At 34.4% G+C, this 25,621-nt stretch overlaps 1 protein-coding gene and 1 long non-coding RNA gene across 9 annotated transcripts in view; one reads left to right on the top strand and one right to left on the bottom strand.

Annotated features, from left to right (window-relative positions):
• The window catches only part of RDX (radixin), an 87,275-nt gene that overhangs the window by 40,838 nt on the left and 20,816 nt on the right, over positions 1 to 25,621 (top strand). For all 8 annotated transcript variants that reach the window (XM_072821900.1, XM_072821902.1, XM_072821903.1 and 5 more), the window contains 5 exons: positions 3,081 to 3,211; positions 12,558 to 12,718; positions 13,648 to 13,740; positions 17,228 to 17,470; positions 18,373 to 18,533. In XM_072821900.1, the coding sequence (XP_072678001.1) occupies positions 3,081 to 3,211; positions 12,558 to 12,718; positions 13,648 to 13,740; positions 17,228 to 17,470; positions 18,373 to 18,533 (789 nt within the window). The remainder of the gene's footprint in view (positions 1 to 3,080; positions 3,212 to 12,557; positions 12,719 to 13,647; positions 13,741 to 17,227; positions 17,471 to 18,372; positions 18,534 to 25,621) is intronic.
• Positions 12,169 to 25,621, bottom strand: part of LOC140630925 (uncharacterized) — a 33,337-nt gene continuing 19,884 nt past the window's right edge. The window contains exon 4 of the long non-coding RNA XR_012028611.1: positions 12,169 to 12,738. This is a non-coding gene — a long non-coding RNA (uncharacterized lncRNA). The remainder of the gene's footprint in view (positions 12,739 to 25,621) is intronic.

Raw genomic sequence — 25,621 nt, 5'->3', positions numbered from 1 at the left:
CTTCTAGTATATGTAGTATGATTAATAAGTACCATTTGGTGATGGTGCTGTATTTGAGTTACTCTAAAGCTTAGATGAAAGTGAAAGACTTTGTTTCTTTTCTCCCACAATAACAATTCCATGGTTTCTGTCTTGAATACATTTTACAGTCTTTCATTAGCAGACATTTATTGACTGCCTTGTACACTGTAGGAATTTAGTAGCTATTTAATTCATTTGAACATCTAAGGATATTTTATATTAGTCTAGCCACATGGGGGTATGGCAGGTCTTTCAGAAATGGCATGCCAAGTTTTCATTTATTCCCTGTTTTACAGTTCAGAAAGAGAAAAATGACAACTGTATATGTGGAAACAGTTTTGGTCAAGCCCATTGGCAGAGCAGCCAGCAAAAATACTTGGGGAATGCTCAGAGCTGTACTGCTGGAAGCTCTCAGACAAGAATAGTAGCTGGTCAGTCAGGGACCTCTTTCCCTACAGTACCTTGGGATGTGTGGCCATACTCTCTGCCCCTTAACTCCCATAACTTTGGGGTTTTGGCATTGAAATTGACGTTATATACCAGGGGTTGTTGGCCTCTGCAGTCTATGCTCTCAGTTATTTACATCCAAGTTAAATGCTAACTCATTCTGTAATTCCTGAACATGTTTTATAATAGCTAAAATTGTTACCACATTTAAAAATGGAGACATTTGGGATGCCTGGGTGGCTCAGCAGTTGAGCGTCTGCCTTTGGCCCAGGGCATGATCCTTGAATAGAGTCCCACATCGGGCTCCCTGCACGGAGCCTGCTTCTCTCTCTGCCTGTTTCTGCCTCTGTCTCTCTCTCTCTCTGTGTGTCTTTCATGAAAAATAAATAAAATCTTAAAACAATTTTTTTTAAATGGAGACAATTTAGACTCAGATACCCACATACTGATATGTAGCCAATCATAACTGGCTGCCTGTGTCAGTAGGACCCAGCTTCAAGGTTGCAAAGATTTCTGTGAGAAATACTGACAGTGGTATACAGACATTTGGCAAAGTACCTCATGCTTAATAAATAGTACCTAGTATAATAATTTTTAATATTATTAATGTATAGTCTGAGTAGAAGCTGAATATAAATTAGCTCTTAATTTTCACTTAAGAAAAATGTAATCAAAGGGTACCTGGATGGCTCAGTTGGTGAAGTGTCTGCCTTTGGCTTGGGTCTGGGATCAAACCCTGCATCAGGCTCCCTGCTCCGTGTTTGCTTCTCCCTCTGCCTCTGCTGCTCCCCCTGCTTGTGCTCTCTTGCTCTCTCTCAAATAAATAAATAAAATCTTAAAAAAAAAAAGAAAAAAGAAAAATGTAATTGAGTTCATCTGATAGTCTTTAAAAAGTAAGGTATTCTAAATATTTTCTGCATGTTAGTCCAGAGAATTGATAGTTTATCAATATGCTATTTATGCTCTTAAACTAGAATAACTTGGTCAAATGAGTGTTTCCAAACCGAGACTCTAAATAAAAACTTAAATTTCTCTTAGCTTAATCACAAGAGGCTTCATGGGGTAAGGGGGACTTTACTAAGACTTGAAAGTTAGAAGTGGGCTTCAGACTTAGAGGAGAAACCCTTACACTTCAGGTTTTGGCTTGGTGTACTAGGAGGTCACCATTAACTGTCTGTTTTAGCTGTTGCCCCAAAGTTGGAGTCTCTTTCTGTGGTGGGGACAGATAAATATCTAGGAACTGTGGGAAGTTTGAAATTTAGGTGTATAGAGTAAGGGAAAAAAACTTGATTAGTAAAACTTTGCTGATGAGTTTATCAGAGACTGGAAGTTGAGAAATTACAGGGTTTTGTACCTGAAATTCAGAATTGACACCAAATGGCAGTGATGTCCTTTTTGAGAATATTTAGATGTAGTCAGATATATATCAGAGATGAAATAATTGATTTTTTTACACTAAAAAAGAAATTATTCCCATTAAAATAATAGGAATATTGATTAAATTTATGAAATAGTATTATCTGGTAGTACTTCATCTAATTCTTATTCATCTTTATATTTCTGACCTTCACATGAAGTCTGATCCATGGTAGTCTCTCAGTAGTTGTGTGATGAGTGAGTGGGATGTATTTAAGAGAAATAGTCTCATTAGGCCCCTGGCAGATGCAGCAGAGTGGAGGAGGTGGTCTTTCACTCTCAGGATGATCTGTCTTAAGCAGTATTGGACACCTACTGTCATTCTAATGGAGTTGTCAAAGGAGATAAAACTGATTTACCATTTCTATCTAAGCATAAGTTGGTACTACTTTAGGAATGAAAAATGTGTTAATTCATGTTAATGATTGAAAATTGTTGCCCTCCCAGGTTATTTTAATTAATTAAACTATTAAAAGTAAAATAACCTGTGTGCTCTCTATCAAGCTTTTCTTATTTCTCTCAAGGGGAACTGTTCAGTTAACTGTTTTTGTGGTGGCCTGTAACGTGTCAGAATTCACTGAGTATGCAATTGCAGTGATAAATCTCCTAATTTTTCCTCACATTCAAGTCTGCATCAAAAACATGCTTTGCACACAGGGATGTATTTGACAATATTACTTTCCTAGCTGTTTTGTAAATTTGTCCCTTGAAAATCTTTCCAAAATGGCTAAATTTTTAATACCTTTTTTAAAAGATTTTATTTATGTGAGAGAGCATGAATACGAATGGGGGGAAAGGTGGAAAAAGAGAAGCCAACTTAGGATCATGACCTAAGCCAAAGGCAGATGCTTAACAGACTGAGCCACCCAGCTACCCCTTTTAATATCCTAGACTACATTTTCTGTGACCCCACAGAAAGAAATGCATTATATTCCAGTATGTGTGCATGTACCAGGGCAGTCTGATGTTTTTAACTCCATGGGGTTTTTTTTGTTTTTTTGTTGTCGTTGTTGTTGCAGTTTTTTTAAGCCCAGCTGAATATAATGAAGACTCTTAAAATATTTATACTTAGTTTCTTCTTGGTGTACTCACAGTTCTTAGGTTTCGTGTAAATATTTCTGCATATTTGTTTATAACAATAATTTTATTTTTTATTTTTATTTTTTTTTATAACAATAATTTTAATTCCTCTTCAGGGCACAACTAGAGAATGAAAAGAAGAAAAGAGAGATAGCAGAAAAGGAGAAAGAAAGGATAGAACGGGAAAAGGAGGAGCTGATGGAGCGGCTGCGGCAAATTGAAGAACAGACGGTGAAAGCCCAGAAAGGTAGTGGCTTCCTTTTTTGACACTGGATTCACCGCTGTCTTGTCCAGTATTTCCTTACTGCTCATGAACCTCATCTATCTTGTAGAATAATTACACTTAATTATCATTTTAATACATAGTGGGATCACATCATAAACTTGTTTAACTGAGGCACATACAGTGCTCATGTGCTGGTTTCTCTTTCACTTAAAAATGTAGGTGTTTTCACATACACCCTTATTATATGTCAGAAATGACTTACGGTTCAGGATTCCATAAACACATATTTTCAGTACTTGCTAGCATTTAAACAAAAGCCATTCTATTTGATGCTTTATGGATATTTAAGTACTTTAAGGCATTTGAGCACCTTTAGGCATTTTAAGCTAGTCTGACTATAATTAACTTTTGGAACTCAATCTAAATTTTATTTCAGGATATTAAAAAAATACACAACACATAGATGTGAGCTTGGTTTTGGTAATACCTTGGGAAAAACCCACTTCCTGTGCAGAATGTAACCAAAATGCTACAGTGTATAGAAAGGATACATTGGATTTAGAGAGTAGTTTATATTAAATAACCCTAGAATATGCTACTTTCAAACAACAATTAGTTGGAAGAACAGAAGAAACAAAAAAGGTATTGAGCAAAGTAAGATTTTTTTCCCCATTCATAAGCAGTAGAATTTGGTGGGCGATGTAATATGAAATATATACTATTTATAAAACTAGAATTAACATCTGCTTTCCTGACAACTGGTAGAACCAACCATTAGTTTTTTTATTCTAGGTAGAATAATAACCTTAAAGTTTATTAAATAGCCTTATTTAAGATTATTTTCATTCCTTATATCAGGCTACCATGGTGGGGAGATCCTCTTGAGCAATGGGGAGAATAATTTGCAAATGTGTAACTAGAGGAGGAAGCCACAGAGATTGCTCTTAATCCACAAATTAATTGATTATTCTAATTCCAAGAGAATTGGAAATCATATTTCTAAGAGCAGAAATAGAAAAAAACCTATGCTTTAATCTGCTTGTTAGAAGCTTCACTTCTCAGAGCTAGAAAATATCTACAAAACTATTTAGTTCAGAGGTATTAAACAGACTTGCTTACAGACCTTAAGACAAGGGCAGAACTTATTCTTCTGAATTCCAACTTCATACTCTTTCTACTACTCTAGGTGCCTTTTCATCAGTTAAAGTAGACCTTTATGAAGTGACTACTTTGTGCAATATTTTAGGAATACAAATAAGTAGCATGCATGGGAATGAAATCTGTGTGGTTGACAGAAATAAGATGTATTCATAAAAATATAAATAAAGTGAGTTAATGTGCACTAAGTGCCATGTGAATACTGTGAGCAATACTTTTAGAGGAAGAATGCTGTAAAAATACAATGTGTGTTTTTTAAAAATATGTTTAAAGAAATTTATGATACTGGTGTGATTTTAAAGAAAAAATTGAACAATAGAACTTTTAAATTTGCATATATATTTTTCTAAGAGAATAGGTACTTATTAAATCTTTTGATCTTGTTTATTTAGGATGTATAATAAAAATATTAATGATTTACACACAGAAAACTGCTCAAGTCAAGAAGCACTAAAGAATATAAGGAAGATAGAACATAAGAAAGAATGTAGAGTATCCCTATCAAGACAATTTCAAATCAGTCATCTTATGGCAAAGGACATCTAATTTGTTTCTTGGGTTTTTTTTCCCCCTAAAATAAAGCTTTCCCAGGCTGTCCTAAAATCTTCATGTTTGTCTTGTAATTTATGCTAAATCCTTACTCAAATGCAGTAACTCTGGTCATATCTAAGTCATAATATTTAGTAGATAAGCCTGTAAGTTTTTGAGAAGAAACTTTTCTATACTTCATTATTGTTATTTTCTTTTTAATTTTTAAAGTCATTACTATTTGAAATGAATTTTAAATCATTAAATAGAACCATTCTACCATTTATATTTCCATAATTCACAGTTATTTATTTTTTATCATTTTAAACCATCTCTGAAGGTATATTTGAGATACAACAGAGCCAGTCTTGCATTCACTTAACTGTTCAAGTAAATATCAAACAAGAAACCACAAGAAGGAGTTGAAATATAGTAATGTCATTCATTTTGCATACATATTAAGCATGTAGTGTTACTAGGCACTGTTGTAGATATTGAGGATATGATGCTGAACAAGTTCCCTGATCTCATATAGCTTACATTTTATTGAGGAAAGACAGAGTAATAAAATTAATAGATAATAAAGGTCATTTGTTTTGCGTGTTTGGGAGGAAGTAAGCATGGTAGTGTGATAAAAGGTCTTGGGAGTTTGGGGGGCTTGTGCATTTTATGTTTACATTGTTTATGAATAGGATTAAACAGTAGGAATTAAGCTTTAATCTATCATTATTAAAATATGACCTTCAGCAAAAGATTTTAATCTCTCAGTTTCTTTAGGTTCCTAATTTCTAGAATGGAAGTAAATCTCAAATTTTTTGAAGAATTTTTGGGAAGTTTTTTAGAAAATTAATTATAAAGTATAACATACATATAGTAATGTACCTACCTCTTAGGTACAAAACTTAATGAATCTTTACCAAGTGAATTTATTCCTGTGACTACCCAGAAGAACAAGATACAGAACATTCAGGGAACCTCCCTTGTGTCCTTTCCCAGTCATTTTTTTTACCCCAAGTGTGACTTAAACCGTTCTGCTGTATATCATCATAGTTTAGTCTTATTTATTTTTAATAGCTTTGTTGAGATGTGAGTCACAGTACCACACAGTTAATGATTTAAAGTGTACAGTTTAATGCTTAGTATATTCAGAGTTGTGCCATTGAACAATTATATCCTCTCAAAAAGAAATCCCATACCCATTAGAAGTCACTTAGATTTTTTTCTGAGTCCTCCCTCCCCCAGTCCTAGGTGACTACTAATCTGCTTTGTAGCTCTGTAGACTTAAATGTTCTGGTCATTTTGTGTGAATGGAATCATGCAGAATGTGGTCTTTGGTAGCTGTCTTTCATGGAACATAATGTTGTTGAGGTTCACTCATGTTGTAGCTTGTATCAGGTACTCATTCTTTTCTTTGGCTGAATAATATTCCATTCTATGGATAGACTATATTTTACTTTGCATTAGTTAGTGAACATTTTGGTTGTTTCCACCATTTGGCTATTGGGAATATGTTGCTATGAACGTTTGTGTACTGGTTATTGTGTATTTGTATGTTTTTATTTCTTTTGAGTATAAACTTTTTGAGTAGATAACTGGGTCATATGTTAGGTTTATGTTTAAGTTTTTAACAAACTGCCAAACTGGTATCTAAAATAACTATACCATTTTACAATCCCACTATCAGTGTATGATTTGTATGATCTATATATCCTTACCAACACTGGCTAATGTTAGTCTTTTGGATTATGGTCATCCTAGTGAATGTGAAGTGCTACTATGGTTTTGATGTGCATTTTCTGAGTGGCTAATGATGTTGAGCATCTTTCCATATGTTTGTTGGCCATTTATGTATTTTTGGAAAAATGTATTTTCAGTTTTCCTCTCATTTTTCAACTCTGTTGTCTTTTTGTTGTTGAGATGTTAGAGTTTTTTTCTATATTTCGGTAACAGATGTCTTATGACATACCAAACATATGATTTGCAAATATTTTCTCCTATTCTGTGGGTTACAATCACTTTGATGATGGTGTTCTTTGAAGTCTACTGGTTTAAATTTAGATGAAGTCCAGTTTTTTAAAAAATATTTATTTACTTTTAGAAGGAGAGAGGGAGAGAGAGAGGAAGAGAGAATCTCAAACAGACTTTGCAGTGAGCATGGAACCCAGTCTCATGACCCTGAGATCACAACCTGAGCTGAAACCAAGAGTCAGAGGCTTAACAGGCTGTACCACCCAAGCACCCCTGGAGTCCAGTTTATTTTTCCTTTTTTGTTTGTGCTTTTGGTATCATGGCTAAGAACAGTCTTGCCTTTTTTTGAACTACATGTAAATGAATTCATGTGCTTGTCTGTTTGGCTTCTTTTTATTGAAAACATATGCCCTTACCTGTAGTTTGTTCTTTTACATTGCTGTGTAATATTCTATTATGTATATATACCACATGCTACTGATGATAAACATTAGGGATAGTGCTAGTTTGGAGCTACTATATATAAACTAAGGCTGCTGTAAGCATTCTTAAGCGTAGCACTTAGGTATTAATTTTGGGGAGGTATTTGCACCCAGTAGTGGAATTGCTGTAACACGGCTACAGTTTGTTGTAGATACTGCCACCATTTTCCAAAGTGATTGTTATCAGTGCTCATTCTGGTAGCAGTAGTGAATGAAAGTTAAATTGCTCCATATTTTCATTATTTTGATGACTTGTTACTGTCAGGGTTTCTTTTTGTATTCTTTGTTTAGCCATTCCATTGAGTACAGTTAGTACAGTGCATTTTCTTTATGACTAATAATTTGATTTTAAGCACTTTTGCAAATGCTTATAAGTAATCCATAAAGTGCCTTTTCCATGTCTTTTGCCTATTTAAAATTGGATTTTCTTTTTTTTTTTTCTTATTGATCTATAGTTCTTTTCATGTATTGTTAAAATCTCTCCATGGTTTGCCTTTTTTTCTCTTTTAATAGTGTCTTTTAAAGTTGTCTTTAAGTTCCATTTATCACTCTTTTCTTATGGTTGTGAAGTTATTATTTTTTACTACCTTCTGGATACTGCTTTACCTTTTACATTTTGGTCCACTATCCATATATAACTGATTTTTGTAGGAGTCAGGGTTATTTTTTCCCATATATATTTTCAATTGACCCAGACCCATTTATTACAAGGACTGTTTATTACAAGGAAAAGTACATGTCCGTGTACAGTAGGAAGCATGTTTCAAAGACAAGGGCAAGCTATTAGGCTCTGGATTACTTAAATTTTACATTATCTTCAATGGCATTGTTAATGGGTACATGTTGCATACTTTTATAAAATCTGAAGTTGAGAAAAGGAAGAAAATAATTATTTGAATAAGTTATTATAGGGAGCCATTTAGTTGATAACAGGACAAACTACAGCTCCAGTAAAGTTTATTATCTAGCTGCTAAGACTGGACTACTCAGTTGGGAGTCCTCAGTCCAGATGTTCTTCATATTTCACAGTACGGACTCTCTTCTGTGGTATTGCAAGGTGATGCACATCCTAGATTGTTCCTGGGTTGGTAATTTCTCTTTTTGCCATATTAATTGTACTTTTCCCTTCCTCCCATCTTCTATTCATAATTCTCTTCTGAATAGAGAGCTTCTGGAAAGGAAGTTCTGGAGATGGATAGTCTAAAAGATGAGGGTTATTAGCTATTGGGATGTCTTTGCTGCACACTTCTGTGTATTGAGGATGTGGGAACAGTGGCTGAATGTGGTGACAAGTTCCAGAACTCTGATTTATCTTCCACATTGGCATTTATTTCTAGCTTTTCTATGGATTTCCCCCAGCTTCTACAAGTCTAGCCTTTCAGATTTTCTTTCCTTAACCTTTATTTTAAGTCACTGAAGGAGCTTCACATGTACTTCCACATTTGCAGCTTTACTGGTTGTTTGGTGGTTATAAATATTTTATCTTTTAGGAGGATGACACTTCAATACATGACTCTACTTGCTCAAGGTTTTGCCAAAATAAATGAGTAAGTAGTGTTATCTGGGTCCCTGTCAATGACCTCCCGAATTTTATCTGTTTCTTTATGGGGGCTATGGATTGTGGACCTAAATGCTGAAAGGAGAATGAAGTTTCTAGAAAATACCATAACCATAAGGAAAATATTGATAACTTGGATTTCCATAATTATAAAGGGGACTCTGGCCCTTGATATCTTGCAGAGGGTTTATAAGATGCCTGAAGATCTGCTTCTTCAGGATTGTCAGTATTCCTCTAGACTTTATTATCTTTCTTCATGCTTTGCTTATTCTTCAGCTTTCCTAGATAAGCAGTATCTATTATATTTATGTTAATATCCTTACTTTGCTAACTGCAATATCTGGATAATCTTTGGGCCCTTACAGTTGTCTCTTTTTCTTTTGTGGGGTCCTAAGGATGTTGGAGGGGGTCATTTGGTCCCATCTTCCTAGTATACTTGGTAATTTTGGTTGCATGCCTAACATTGAATATGAAACATTAGGGAGACTTTGGATGATGTTCTTTTCCTTTAGAGAGGATTTAATTTTGACAGGTAGAATATGAGCAGATCATGGGTGGAATTGAGCAGGATTTCAGACTTTGCTGGTTTTTCCCTCCCTGCTAGTCTGTAGCCCTTTGTGAGGGTCTTCTGAGGGACTGCTTATTTCCTGGAGTCCTTCTGTCTTAGAGGGCCCTGAACACCAGCCTCTGGCTCCTGGCTGCAAGAGAGTGCTCAGCTTTGTGCTTTGTGCTCAGCTCTTTAGCCTATCATAGCTGTTTTTTGCTTGTCTCCTTAGTTTTCTACCCCCATATGTGTACATTATAGGAGTTGGCAAACATCTTGAAAGGAAATAGCATGAAGATTTTAGAGCTTACTTTTCTATTTACTCCTTTTAAGGGTCTTGGCTTCTCAAGCCTTGGGTGCCTTGAGGTAGCACCTCAGTCTGCATCTCTGTCTTCTCAGCCTTGTTCAGCTGCAGGCCTCAGGCTGCTGCACTCTGCTCCACCTCTGTTCCATTCTGCTGGGATTTTTGAATATCTATTTTTTTGTATACAAAATAAATACACACTCAAAACTATATTCTTGTTTCTTCTTTCTTACATAAAATGTGTACTGCACATACCCTTTTTTGTACTTTGCTGTTTTCAGCTAATACACTCTTAAACATCATATGCATACACTCCAAGAGATCTTCCTTACTTTGTTTTTGGTATGGTGGTGTAATACTCCATTGCTTAGATGTAGTGCAGATCTTTTAAAATTGCTTTTATAGTGAGTAATTGGTAATCACCTTCTTAACTTTATGATTTCTAAGAATTAAGACTATGGAACTTCCCTTTGCCTTTTTTTTTTTTTTTTTTTTAACAACAGTACTCTTTTCCTAAGGAAGAATGTGATACTTAATAAACTATTATCTTTGGGAAAAGGAAGAAAACTCTATAATCCTTTTGGGATATAGTTCCTTAATGTATTTTTTACTAATTCTTTTGCAGTTATGTAGTTTCTAAGCTTTGCCCTCAGGGGAACATAAGAGATCATTTGGCTTGCAAAATCTTAGACCTGTCAGAAATCAAATTTTTTTTTTTTAAGAAATCAAATTTGTGTTCAAGCCTGATGGGGAAGGAGAGCCTTTCACAAATTTTATTAGCTTAAACTTCCTTGATCTACTCCCAAACACCATAACCATCTACATCAATGCAGTACTATTAATGAAAGAAGGAGCTTATTCTTGCAACCTTTAATCTTCTTCCTGAAAGAGCTGATCTTCTAAAAGAAGCCATATTCCTTGATACCCTCTTCCCATATGCCAGACCTCAAAAATTATAGGTCCTAGATTTCTATGAACCAGGGAAGCAAAATACTGATATTATTTACCTTTTTAAGCTAATCCTTCCCTGCAGGTGTTCTAATGGGATCCAAGGTCTTAGAGGCATGTTTGTTTCATAGAAATACTCTAATAAGTGGATTTGTAAGCTTTTCTATAACGGGCCAGATAGTAATACTTCAGGCTTTGCAGGCCACATGGTCTCTGGTGCAGTGATCAACTCTGCTGTTGCATAGTGAAAGCAGTTGTGTACTGTGCATAAACATATGAGGATATTGAACTAAATGAGGGTATGAGTTCCAGTAAAACTTTATTTACAAAAATAAGGCATTGAGTTAGTGGATTATAGTTTTCTAGTCTCTGTTCTCATTTAACTGGGGAGGAAAGAAAGAAGTCATTTCAAAACATTCCTTTCTAGAAGAGACTAGAATAGATTTGAAGTTTTGATTTATTTTCAACATTTAAAATAATTTACACTTTTGTATAATTCTTAATAGATCACAAAAGAGCCATAGCCTTGTCTATATTCTTAAAAATGATAGTTACTGCAAAAAAATGACAGAAAATAATGAATATTGGGAAATATTTAATTTAAAATTTAACTTTAAAACCCAAACTTATTTTCCTCTTTCATAGTACAGAAGGAAATTTTGCTCTGAGAGAAAATGCATTGTTTTTATTTTCTTTAGTTTGTTTGCTAGTTTAGATGAATGATACAACAATGAGTTTTGTGTGCTTTATATATCAATCAACTAGATGGAAAGAATGGTCCTAAGAAAAGTTTGATAAGTTAGCTTGATGTCCCAGTTTTAGAAGGCAAATTCTAAAATGAACAATCCTAGAGCTTGGACTCGGCAATATCCAGTGTTATATACATTTCATCTGTATAGCCAGATAGCCACATACAATTTTTACATTATTTTATCAAGAATTTAAACTTTAACCAGTCATTTCTCTTCCTGCTCCTCTCCAAACCTCCCAAGTCTTAACTGCAATTACCTAAATTAATTCTGACCAGGACCAACAAAATTAAGAATGGTGAAAAGAAGTGTGTGTGTTATAATTAGCTTTCAAACCTCACAACATACAGATTTGTAGTTGTTCCTCCTTTGGGGAGTATACAAAGAGGGAGAATCATTATTTATAGGACATTGCACCCTCTTAAACAGACAAATTCTGTTGTTTTGTGTCCCAAAATGTCCTTGTTTTTAAACAAGAGTTGTCAGAATAATGTTTAAAAGTAGTACTTTTAAACTTACATAAAAATTTTTGGCTTTGTACTGATAATGTTTTTTTTCTCACTCATCAAATAAGAAAACACTTTATGATCTGTATACTGAAAGATTAAAATTCATGTCACTTATCTCCAAATATTATCTTGTATTCATACCTGAAGAATGACTATCAACCAATAATTCAAAAAAATTTTAATAATTGATAGGATTCACATCAAAATTTCTGTTTTAAATCAGTATCGTTTTCAGTCTTAATGTCTTGAGTTTCCTTATCTGATACTTAGTAAAGTAAAAAATTTTATAAGTTTTAAAGTGTATTGTTTTATAGAGTTTTGAAATAGATGGCAAGTTGTGTAGGTCAAAACTTTGGAGATATTATTTTTTTAAAACTGAAGATGTACTTCTAGCCTATGCTATACATTGAATTACAAAGAATTTTCATTTCTTCAAATTTTTTGTATAGTACTTTAAAAAATTATTAGGCTTTTGCCAAGTTAAAGTATGTATTCATTTGCAGATGTTCTAATTTTAGATTAGATTCTTCATTACCATTTTGGCTTCTTTTGATAATGAGAATAATTGGAATTAACTGCTGTTTGGTGGGGGGGTGGGCGGTGTACATATATTTGACAGAACTAGAAGAACAGACTCGGAAAGCTCTAGAACTGGACCAGGAACGAAAACGAGCAAAGGAAGAAGCAGAAAGGCTTGAAAAGGAACGTCGAGCTGCTGAAGAAGCCAAGTCTGCTATCGCAAAACAAGCTGCCGATCAGATGAAGAATCAGGAACAACTGGTCAGGAACCTGTCTTAGTTCTGTTTCAGAAAAAAGAACAATTGAGACAAAAGCATGATGAAACAAACTTTGTAAAATTCAGTATATTAACATCTGGAAGGCAAACCAAAGCTACAAAGTGTGGAAATAAACCTAAAAGTTTTATTTCGGCCTTAAAAAAAAAAATCACCTAAAAATAAAGACATTAAAATATAAACGGAGCCTATTGCTAACAAAAGATTTCAGATTGACTTAAACTTCGCATAAGCCAGTAATGTGGTTTGTTTTTTTTTGTTGTTGTTGTTTTTGTTTGTTTTTGTTTTTTTTTTTTAGATAAATTGACACTATGTTCTCATTCCTTCTTAGAAGATAACTGTAGGCCATAATTTATTGAATGTTTTTGTTTGTTTATTGAACTTGCAAGTATTGAGTAGGCATGACATTTAAAAGATCCTGGAATTAAATATTAGCTCAGACATTTTACTTGCTACATGTCCTTGCGTCTTTGAGCTTCAGATCCTTCCCTTTGAAAAAAGGAGTAAAGGCACCAAATAGGATTGTTGGGGAATCCAGTGAGACTATTTGATAACATGCTCTTTAAACTAGAAAGCATTATATAAATTGCATTTTTTTCTTTTGTAGGCTTTAGCAAGTACTTTATTGATCAAAGTTTAAAAATAGCACCTGAGTTGCACATTTAAGTTCCTGCTATGAAACAGGAAGAACTACTTGTCTATTAAATAATAAAACTGCTCTCACTTTGCTTACTAGTTCATAAGACCTACTATAAATATTTATGTTCTTAAATATTACCTTTTTTAAAATAAAAGACTGTCTAAAAGAGAAACATATAAAACAGCCCGAGGATGTACATTAAAGCTTTGTTGACAGAGTGTTAATTTTAGAAATGTATTTTTTTTAAGTATTGGTAATCATATTCTTTATTTTAGGCAGCAGAACTTGCTGAATTCACTGCCAAGATTGCACTTCTAGAAGAAGCCAAGAAGAAAAAGGAAGAGGAAGCTACTGAGTGGCAACACAAGGTGATCATTTGTTTCTTCACTCAGTATCATTTATGGAATATCTGTTTTTGTACCCAGTAGTATGCTGAGTTTATAGAGATAAATATAAGATACAGTCACAATTTAGAGGGAAAAGATAACTGTGTATATGAATGTGTGTATTGTAATAAATTACTAATCTGTTGATGCAAGCTAAGTACTTTGGGAACACAAAAGAGGTGATTAATTTCTTTGGATTAAGGCAGGTGTTGGGGAAACCTTTCTAAATTTAAGCTGGATCTTGAATAGTAAATTGAATTTTGGAGTAGAAAAGATTAAAAGTGGTAAGAGACTGCAAAGTTCATCTTTCCAGAGGGAACAGAATGTGAATAGAATGTACATGGCAGACTTAACCTAAACTTTGGAGTATAGGTTCAGAAATCCTGAGAGATGTAGCCAGAAGATTACAGAGGAAATTAAGTTGTAAAGGGCTTTAAATAAATTGCAAGATGATAGGGAGTGTCTGTAGACATTAGGCTTTGAAGATTTGGAAACAGGACTATAACATATAACATGATCAAGTATGGCTTCATAAAAATAATGTAGCAATCAATGTGGAGGATGGATTGTTCTAATGGGTAGGTTTACCTGAGAAAGAAGAGGAACAGGATTGTTGAGAGACATCTTGTGGTAGACTCAAGGGCATGACCACCAAATAATGGACATGAAGTCTTCAAGGGATGCAATGAAGATGATACTTACTGAAATTTCTTTCTTTCTTTCTTTCTTTCTTTCTTTCTTTCTTTCTTTCTTTCTTCCTTTCTTCCTTTCTTCCTTTCTTCCTTTCTTCCTTTCTTCCTTTCTTCCTTTCTTCCTTTCTTCCTTTCTTCCTTTCTTCCTTTCTTCCTTTCTTCCTTTCTTCCTTTCTTCCTTTCTTCCTTTCCTTTCCTTTCCTTTCCTTTCCTTTCCTTTCCTTTCCTTTCCTTTCCTTTCCTTTCCTTTCCTTTCCTTTCCTTTCTTTTCTTTTTTGTAAGATTTTATTTATTTATTTGAGAGAGAGAAAACAGAGGGAGAGAGCACAAACGGTGGGGGGGTGTGCAGAGGGAGAGGGAGAAGCAGACTCCCCTGAGCAGAGAGCCTGGCTCAGGGCCCGATCCCAGGACCCTAGGATCATGATCTGAGCCGAAGGCAGATGCTTTACTGACTAAGCCCCCCAAGCACCCCAGGAGTTTGTACTTTTTAGACCCTTCCACCATTTGCTCACTCCTCATCCTCCCTGACACCCTCCACTTCTGGTAACCAGGAATTTGTTCTTTGTATCCATGAGCTCTGTTTTTAAATTTTTTTTACACTTACATATAAATGAGATTATATGCTATTTGTCTTTGTCCTACTTCACTTTGCATAATGCCCTCAAGTTCCATCCATGTTGACATAGACAGCAAGTTTCTTTTTTATGGCTGAATAATATTCACGTGTATATGTAAACCACACTCTCTTTACCCAGTCATCCTTTGATGAACAGTAGGGTTGCTCTATGTTGGCTGTTGTAAATAAGGCTGCAGTGAACATGGTGGTATATATTGTTTCAACTTAGTGTTTTCATTTTTGGGTAATAAATACCTAGAAGTGGAGTTGCTAGATCATATAGTAGTTCTATTTTTAATTTTTTGAAGAACCTCTGTAGTGTGTTCCATAGTGGCTGCACCAATTTACATACTCACTAATAGTGCACACAGGTTCTCTTTTCTCCATGTCCTTGACAATACTTGCTATTTCTTTTTTATAATAGCCATTTTGAGTGGTGTGAGGTGGTAGCTCATTGTGGTTTTGATTTTCATTTCCATGTTGATTAGTGATGTTGAGCACCTGTTCCATGTGTCTGTTGGCCATCTGTATCTTTTATGGAAAGATATCTATTCAGATCCTCTGCCCATTTTTATTTTTATTTTTTTATTTTTTTAATTTTTATTTATTTATGATAGTCACAGAGAGAGAGAGAGAGAGAGAGAGAGGCAGAGACACAGGCAGAGGGAGAAGCAGGCTCCATGCACCGCGAGCCTGATGTGGGATTCGATCCCGGGTCTCCAGGATCACGCCCTGGGCCAAAGGCAGGCGCCAAACCGCTGCGCCACCCAGGGATCTCTAATTTCTCTCTGCCCATTTTTAAATCAGATTGTTTTTTAACTGTTGTATGAGTTTCTTATATACTTGGATATGTGATTTGTAAATATTTTCTCCCATTCAGTAGGGTGCCTTTTCATTTTTTTAATAGTTTGCTGTGCAGAAGCTTTTTAATTTGATGTAGTCCCACTTGCTTATTATTGCTTTTTAACTTTACTTTTGGTGTCCAATCCAAAAAATAATTGTCAAGACCAATGTCAAGGAGCTTGCTGCATATGTTCTCTTCTAGGAGTTTTATCGTTTTAGATCTTATGTTCAGATTCATGATCATTTTGGGTTGATAATCTGTATGGTGTAAAATAGTGGTCTACTTTTATTCTTTAGCACGTGTCTGCTGAGTTTTCCCAATACCCGGTTATTGAAGAGACCGTCCTTTCCTCATTGTATATTTTTGGCTGCTTCACTGTAAATTAATTGATCATATTTGTGTGAGTTTATTTCTGGGCAGACTACATTCAAAATTGACCCAAAATCTTTTATAGCTAATTTGGCAGGAGGACAGTGTCCAGATTAGGACTTTGCATTGTATATGTTTGTTTTAAGTCTCTTTTAAAATAGGACAGTCCTTTTTATGATACCGAATTATTGCAAGGACCTGCAGACTGTCCCTTCTCCTTTATTTTTGTTTAGTTGCTTCCTTGTGGTGTTACCTTCTCCTTTTATTATCATTAGTATTCCTTGTAAACTGGAAAATAGACCTAAAAATTTAAAGGATTGAAGTTAAAAGTTTTTGGCTACAATGCCTTAGAAGTGAGACTGCCATATAATTTATCACCCAAATCAGAACATATTTTAGAGTGAAAGGTGTTGTTATTAATATAATTATGGACCACAGTGTAAAACAGGACTTTTCTAGGCAAACCAACAATATACCACCCAAATAATTGGTAATGTTGGCTATTTCCTGTTGTATCATCTCAGGAGACACTTATTAACGGGTTACCTAGCATAAATGATTTTAATTGATGACTGGATTAGAGTAATGATGGTCCAATTCCTCCTGACTGATGACATGTTCCCCCTTGTGGCTAAAACATGATCTCTTAGATGTGGCATTCATTGGCATTATATTAGTACCATTTCTCATCAACCATTTGCATAACAATTTTAGCAACATTTGATCATTCTTGCCAGAATTAACAATTTTATTAGGTTTTGCAAAGTGACGTATTTTAGTTCTGTCACTCCTACCTGCTGGCATTCCTCTATAAAAATAGAGCTTTCATCAGTAGGGCTTATTTTCATTGCTCTGAAATATAGTTTCATTTAGGGAAGAAGGATAACTTGATTCTTTTAATTACCAATTTTAAGGGAACTTGCTGATAAACTTATTTTTAATGTTCAGGCTTTTGCAGCCCAGGAAGACTTGGAAAAGACCAAAGAAGAACTCAAAACTGTGATGTCTGCACCTCCTCCACCTCCACCACCACCAGTCGTTCCTCCAACAGAAAATGAACATGATGAGCATGATGAGAATAATGCTGAGGCCAGTGCTGAATTGTCAAATGACGGGGTGATGAACCATCGAAGTGAAGAGGAACGTGTAACAGAAACTCAAAAAAATGAGCGCGTTAAGAAGCAACTCCAGGTATTTAAAATTTGTTGTTGTATGTTCATTTATAAAATATAGCTAGTATTCCTCCCATTTATTAAGACAAACTTATTAAAAAGGAACACTTTTTTTTTTTTTTTTTAAAGCCTTTACCACTAGCTGTCCTTGTGGTTGGTTTATGAGTAGTTGGCTTACAGTCACCTTGTTTCACTTCTTACATTGTAGTAAGTGTTTGTTAGCCTTGGGTAATTAAGCCTTCAGTTACAACTGGAATCAATGTTAAAAGGTAGTAGGTATTTTAATGCTCTTTAAAAGACAAATTAATTTAGTTTTTAACCAGTGAAGTCTACATTAAAAACAATATAATTTATAGACTAACTGTATGACATTATGTAATCTGAACTATTTGTTCACATTTTATAGTGACCAAAGGTCACTTTATTAAAAGCACATAGAGCAAAATAGGAAATTTTTAACTTGATTAGACCTTTTTTCCAGAAAAGTTCTCTAATTTTTTAATTGGTGAAATCTTTAAATATTAATAAACAGAAGAAAATGATGTGATAGTTCTAATAAATACACTAAGACTTTGGAGAAAGTTTTTCTCATGGCATAGATTTTAGATCTTAACATTCTGTAATGTCTCCATTGAGCCTTTTTTTGGTAAATCCTTTCAAGTGTTGTATGAGAAAGTTGAGGAAATGTGGAATGTCATGGTTGATGAGTATAGAAATGAAAGGCAATGGGTCTTCCACCTTTGCCACCACCTCTGCTGTGGCTACAAGTAAAACAAAGTTACACACTTTAAAGAAAAAGATGTGACAATGGGAATTTTAGTATATGAAAATATAAGATTTGTGGTGTGTGTGTGTGTGTTCATAAGCTTTTTAAAATCTAAGAAAAAAAATCCTAGTCATTTTTTTCTTTTTTAAACATAGGCACTAAGTTCAGAATTAGCCCAAGCTAGAGATGAAACCAAGAAAACACAAAATGATGTTCTTCATGCTGAGAATGTTAAAGCCGGCCGTGATAAGTACAAGACTCTTCGGCAGATTCGACAAGGCAACACCAAGCAGCGGATTGATGAGTTTGAAGCCATGTGAGAGCTGTTATTTTGCATACATGTTCTTCATAAGCTGAACCACCAACAGAGAAAAGCAGGCCTTTGCAGATGTGATGGAACGCATCCCACCTTGCCAAAGCACTTACACCAGTTGACTGTGGTGGCTAAAGACGTACTTGAGGGAAGCTCTTCAACATTAAGGCAGTGTGATGTCATGCTTGATTTTCTTTTCCTTTTGGGCCAGGGAGTGGAGGACAGCGTTCCATCGCCTCCTGTCACATTTTCAGTTTCCATTGTTTTTTTTTTTTCTGTTGGAGATTAACACTAATGATCATGTCTGACAAATGTGTATGCGTGATTTCAGTACTTTGTACAGTTCAAAGGATGATGGTGACTTAATGAGTGTTCAGGTAGAGTGCTCTGTTTCTTTTGCCCCTTCCAAATTTTGCCTGTGTGTATTTCCACATTCTGTCTTGCTCCTGTCTCATTCGGTGTGCCCTTCTCCTAACTTGCCATGCCAATAGCCATAATTCTGCCATCATACAGATCATTGGCAGTGGTTAAAATGAGGGTAGGTGACAGGGTAGATCATGTGATAACTGTGTAGAAGATGGCTATGAATCATGAAAAGGATTTAGAATATTTAACAGTGAAGCATGCAGCTGGTGGTTAATATTTTTAAATCCCAATTTAACTATTGGGTATTTGGTATTTGCTTACTTAATTACAGTCCTCCTTGATAGCTGAATTGATTGGTGTTCATCTCCTGTCATCCTTTGGTTTTCTTTGCCTCCCGTTCACAAAGGTGTAGACAGCAGGTAGTAGTTCCCTAGGAGAATTTATGGAAGAAATACTACCTGCAAATAGTAATTGTCTCTGAAAGGTTAAAAAGTCTGTTTTTCATAGACTGATTTAGACAGATGTTTAATTTTTAAAAATTCATTTGTTGATAATTTATTATAATCATGAAAAAACAAAAAGCAAAACAAAAAACCCAAACCCTGAACCTTTCTGGAAGGGCACCATATAAAAACATCAGTCCCAAAGAAGGGCAGTAATACATACTACCTCACTACTACACCTGTGATGACTGGTTGTTCCAACCCAGTGGAGTGTGTAAAGCTCTGCATTTTATAATACATACCAATACTTTCAATCATGCAAGGAGTATTTCTGAGATTTCCTTTTCCTGCAGAATATCTTAGAGTGCTTAATTTTTTACTGCCTTTTTGTTGAGATGAATTGTGGGACTCTGATTTACATTAAAATTGTAAGCTCTTGCTGGTATACTATCTTCCTGGAGGGGTGTTGTATGTCAGAGGAAATGTGTGTGTGTGTGTGTGTGTGTGCGCGTGTGTGTAAGAGAGAGTGTGAGTGAGTGAGAGGGAGAGAGAGATTTGCCCTTGTAGCATATGAATGTCTGTACCTTCATTTCTTGATATAACTGTTACATAATCATTTTAGCAGATTCAGTTTCTAAATCATTGTGCTTATTTTTTTTTCATTCTCTAAAAATAGTTAAATTTGGTTTGTTAATCCTATTTTAGAAATTACAATTTTAGGTTATGTTGAGTTCAATTATGTCTTAAGAAATCTTTCCAGTTTGAAAGATGTTCTGATATTCACATGTTCTAATATTTTGTTTATTGTGAAACATCTAGACTTGGACATAAAGAAAGCCTTGTTTTCTCTGTGTGGTTCAGCTACTTTTCATTTGGTATTATGCACTCAAATTTACATTTATCTATTAAAATTGCCATTTTGTTAAGCATTTTTCATGCACAGTAGATTGAAGTTGTGTCTGAAAATATCTCTCGTGCTTTTTTGATTTTGCTGACTATAAAAGGATTAATCTGGGCAGACATATGAAAAGGAAAAGTTGCATTTAATATATTTTTTGGACTTTGTAGGACAAAAGATAACTGGTTAATAACCTTGAAGTGACTGTTGTATGGTGGTTGTGCACATGCTTCAAAACACTGCAGAGGAGAATATTTCTCCTTGCAGCACATCAGAGGAATAGTTGAACTCTGCTCTTCATGCGTTAAAGCATAAATGTTCACTTTTCCAAAGCATCAAAGCCATTGCCATAGTAAGTGAAAACTTGGACTTCCATTGGATTTTTATTAATTTTCTACATTTTGATTGTGTGCACTACCATTGCTACATCAGTTTGATATCAGTGTTGAAAAACTACCAGTTATATTTGCTGTTTATAATCTATTTGTAGATTAGGATTAAAATGGATTTAATCCATTTTTAAAGCTGTGTGAATTTTTCTAAACAGGAACAACTATTTGCAATATGGGTTTTCATAGTGATTATATCAGTTATAACTCTTATTAGCAGCTGAGAGCACATGTTCATATAGCAATGTAAAATATATTAATGAGTATTTGGTAAATTCCAACGGGCTTTTACCATTAGCATAATTTTGTGTTGTACAATTAAGTTACAATTACATCTATAATTTTGGATAACATTCATTGGTTAACAATAAAGTGACAAAAGCTCATGCCTTCAAGGTCCACTGTTGTTATTTAACATGGATTTTTTTGCATATTTCTGAAAATTATAATTTTAATTAGACCCATGAATCATCACATCTTAAAAATGAGAAATGGATAGCGAAAATGTTCAAAATCCTCAGATTTATCTCCCCCCAAATTATGCCTCTTTTGGTATAAAAGTAATAGTGATTGTTAATTTTGTGAAAAATTAAATTGTTAAATTGACTCTCTTGATAACAGAAAATTATTTAGTATTTCCAGTCATTGCTTTAAGTGTATATTGTTTATAGTTTCTTTTTCCTAAGGAAAATATAGTTTCATTGTCATTGATTAATCTTGCTATTAAAATGCTAATATTCTTTAAAGAACTATATACTAAGTGCATTTATTTAGATACATATTTTATTTTAAACAGACATTATAGTGCAGTTATCATAAATATAGAAGGTTATAGTCTTTTTAAAAGCTTCCTAATTTTTAACATAAATATTATTCTTAAATAAGTCATAAATCTGTTCTAAAAGAAAAAGATGGGTTTCTGCTCAATTTATAGTAATATTTAACTGTCACTTTATTTTTTTCTCAAAGCCAGGTAGTGATTTTTTTATTCCAAGAAAAGGAAGGTGGAATTTTATAAGATTGCTTTATATGTAATTAGAGTTTTTCTTTAAGAACTAGAATTACCACTTACAAAGTTATCATAGACTATTGAAACTCTCACTTCTGAGATCATTAGAGAGGAATTTCAATATTAGTGTTAGGATTAAAAATAATAAATGCCACTACTTTCTGTCTCAATTTTTATTACCTTGTTGATTAGTGATGTTTGTAGAAATGAAGCTAAAACCTTTTTAGATCCAAAAGCATCGCATTCTTTGTATGCATGAGAAAAAGTTTTTTTTTAATCTAAAGCTTAAAACTTAAGTTTTAAGTATAAATTATAGCCTTTATCATTAATTTGCTGAACTGATTGATTAGTAAACCAAAGTTTAGTTATCCTGAAGGGAAATCATCTGAGTAGTGAGTTATACTGGTAGACACCTTCCTCTTTTTTTTTTTTTTTTTAAGATTTTATTTATTCATGAGAGACACAAAGAGAGTGTGGCAGAGACACAGGCAGAGGGCAAAGCAGGCTCCATGCAGGGAACCCAACGTGGGACTGGATCCCCGGTCTCCAGGATCACACTCTGGGCTTGAAGGCGGTGCTAAACCGCTGAGCCACACCGGCTGCCCGATCCCTTCCTCTTTTAAATTTGTTCTAAATGAGCAGAACTTCAGCATTTTCTTACTTCATTTTTTGTAATTAGAAAATAATCTATCAAATACTATATTGTGGTTTATTAAGTAAAAGGTCAGCATTCTAGTACATTTCAAAAGTTCAGTGGATTCTGCAGAAGTTCTGATAACATGAAATGTCAAGGTAATCCTCACATTCTACATTGGTGGTGAGGAAACCTTGGTTCACACAGTGTTTCACATAGTAAAGCTTATCATAGTCCCATCCTTGACTTTTCCAATTAAATTACCTTAACTCCCATTTTTCCCTCGTGGACCTCCTTCTTAGTACATCCATCTTTTAAGATTTTAAGAGCTGCCATTTTCCTTCCAGAAAGATCCTGACTCCTCAGTATTTTGACTTCCCTTAAACTCTGTGATCCAAGGGTTATCTGATTTCACATTACATACACTGCTTTAGGAGTTGACCACAGAATTTTAAGGTTAAAAATCATGACTAAGATAATAACCCAGTGGTACATCTTTTAAATTCAGGTTTATGTTTGGCTCTGGAGTTCTCCAGATTATAATTTAAAGATCTTCATTTAGCCAATATATTGTTATATGCTATAGTCTAGTATATGGCAACAGGAGTAGAATGATGGTGACCCTTTGTTTTGGCCTCTCTTAAAATGTGGAACCTTGATACTAATTTATCTTAGATCATTTGCATTAATCTTATAAAATACTAGATTTCTTTTAAGATGGCAGCACCACTTTGTTGATTCATGTTATTTGTATGCCCAGATTCCTCCGTGCTTACATCTAGTCAGTTGCTTCCATCCATGTAATTTATTATTTTTATTACTTGGTTCCAGTTGCTCACTTTTATTTAATGATCACTTAATAAATTAAGATTCACTTTGATATTTATGCATGTCATTTAGTTTACTCCTAAAAGTAATAATCCTGGTTTCTGTCACTGTTGACTAAGTCTAAAGAGCCCATGTTTGTCTTACTAGTGGTGATACAGCATCAGAATCTTTGAGATTTATATGATGATCCTTGGAAAAGTTTCTTTTGATAAAACATGGATTATGTGAAATTCTTCTTTGTGTTATAACATATGCTATTATATCCCTTTTAACTTTTTGCAAGTTAAAATGTCTTAACTTATGTGTTAGACCTAGAAAAATGCATGTATGTTTTAGACTTAGAAGGCAACACCTTCTCCCTCCTTTTCCTTTGGTTTATACTGAAATGTCTATGTAATTCAGGTTGAGCACTGGAATCCTTTATACCATTACTCCATTTATGAAATTATTTACTTTAAAATATTAGCTATTTTGGATAGAGTTCTGTAATGAAAGAAAGTACTACAACATAAGATCAGAAAAAGAAATTAATAAGGATAAGAATAAGAATTTATAATACAGTTTCTCAAGTTTGCTTATTCTCTGACAGATTACTTAATTTTTATTGTATAGGTCAAATTTTAAACACTGTACTTAAAGATATCCCTTAATGCCTGGGTGGCTCCGTGGTTGAGCGTCTGCCTTCCACCCAGGGCCTGATCCTGGAGACCCGGGATCGAGTCCCACGTCGGACTCCCTCCATGGAGCCCGCTTCTCCCTCTGCCTGCGTCTCTGCCTCTCTCTCTCTCCCCGTGTCTCTCATGAATAAATAAATAAAATATTAAGAAAATAAATAAATAAAGATATCCCTTAAAAAGTGCCTAATTACAGAAGTTTTTCTAACTTAAGATTCATTTTATATTGACAAACCAATCAAGCATAGTAATTAATAATATCTATATTAAACGAGAAGTTTTGTGGAGTCAGTTTTCAGTTGAATCTTCATTTTTTTATTTTATTTATTTTTTTAAAAGATTTTATTTATTTATTCATAGAGACAGAGAGAGAGAGAGGCAGAGACACAGGCAGAGGGAGAAGCAGGCACCATACAGAGAGCCCGACGAGGGACTTGATCCAGAGTCTCCAGGATCACGTCCTGGGCTGCAGGCGGTGCTAAACCGCTGCACCACCGGGGCTGCCCTGAATCTTCATTTTTTAAATTTGTTAAAAATATATATGACATAAAATTTATCATCTTAGCTACTTTCAAGTAGTGTACCATTTAGTGACATTAATTACATGCATGTTTCACAACTTTTGCCACTATTCATCTCCAGAACTTTTACATCATGCCAAACAGAATCCTTAAAACACTCATTTCCCGTTCCTCCATCTTCCTAGTGCCCGGTTACCACTGTCCTACTTCCTGTCTCCGAATTTGACTACTCTAGGTGACTCACAATATTTGTCCTTTGTGTCTGATCCCTTTCACTTAGCATAATGTTTTCAAGGCTTACCCATGTTATCATATGTATCAGAATTTCACTCTTTCTAAAGGCTGCATAATATTCCATTATATATATATATATATATATATATATATATATATATATATATATATGCCACATTTTTTTTAATCCATCAGTCAGTGGACATTTGGGTTGTTTCCACAGTTTGACTTGTGAATAGTGCTGTGTACTTTTGTATACAAATACCTGTTCAGACCCCTATGTTCAGTTCTTTGGAGTACATATTCAGAAGTAGAGTCGCTGATCTTATGTTTAATTTTTTGAGGAATTGCCATACTATCTGTATAGCAACTGTGCCATTTTACATTCCCATCAGCAGTGCATAAGCGTTCAGTTTCTCCACATCCTCACCAACAACTGTTATTTTTTGTTTTTCTGTTTTTAAGAGTGGCCATCCTAATGGGTAAAGTGGTATCTCATTGTGGTTTTGATCATTTCTCTGTGATGCGTTTTTCTGTGATACTGAACATCTGTTCATGCTTATTGACCATTTTTTTGTGGAAGTGCTTGTTCATGTTTTGTCCACTTTTAAATTTTTTTTTGTTCTTGAGTTATAGTTCTTTATTCTGGATATTAATCCCTTGTCAGATATATGAGTTATAAATAATCCATGGCCAGATACAAGAGTTGCAAATATTCTCTCCCATCCTTTCGGTTGTCTTTTTACGCTATTGATAGTGTCCTTTTTTGCACAAAAGATTTTAATTTTAATGAAGTCAACTTATATTTTCTTTTGTTGCCTGTGCCTTTTGTGTTCATGTTGTTCTTTTAAAAAGGTTTTATTTATTTATTCATGAGAGACACACAGAGGCAGAGACATAGGCAGAGGGAGAAGCAGGCTCCCTATATGGAGCCCGATGCAGGACTCGTTCCCAGGACCCCAGGATCACGACCTGAGCCGAAGGCAGACATTCTACCACTGAGCTACCCAGGTGCCCCTCAGGTTCATGTTTTTAAAGAGAAAACATTTTTTGATAAAGGTATTATTGAAAAGAGGCAAGGCAGAGAATGATTAT

Source organism: Canis lupus, chromosome 3 (genome assembly GCF_048164855.1).
Source record: "Canis lupus baileyi chromosome 3, mCanLup2.hap1, whole genome shotgun sequence".
NCBI classification, from domain to species: domain Eukaryota; kingdom Metazoa; phylum Chordata; class Mammalia; order Carnivora; family Canidae; genus Canis; species Canis lupus.
The sequence above is the reverse complement of the archived record's forward strand: the minus strand, read 5'-3'. Positions and strand labels throughout refer to the sequence as shown.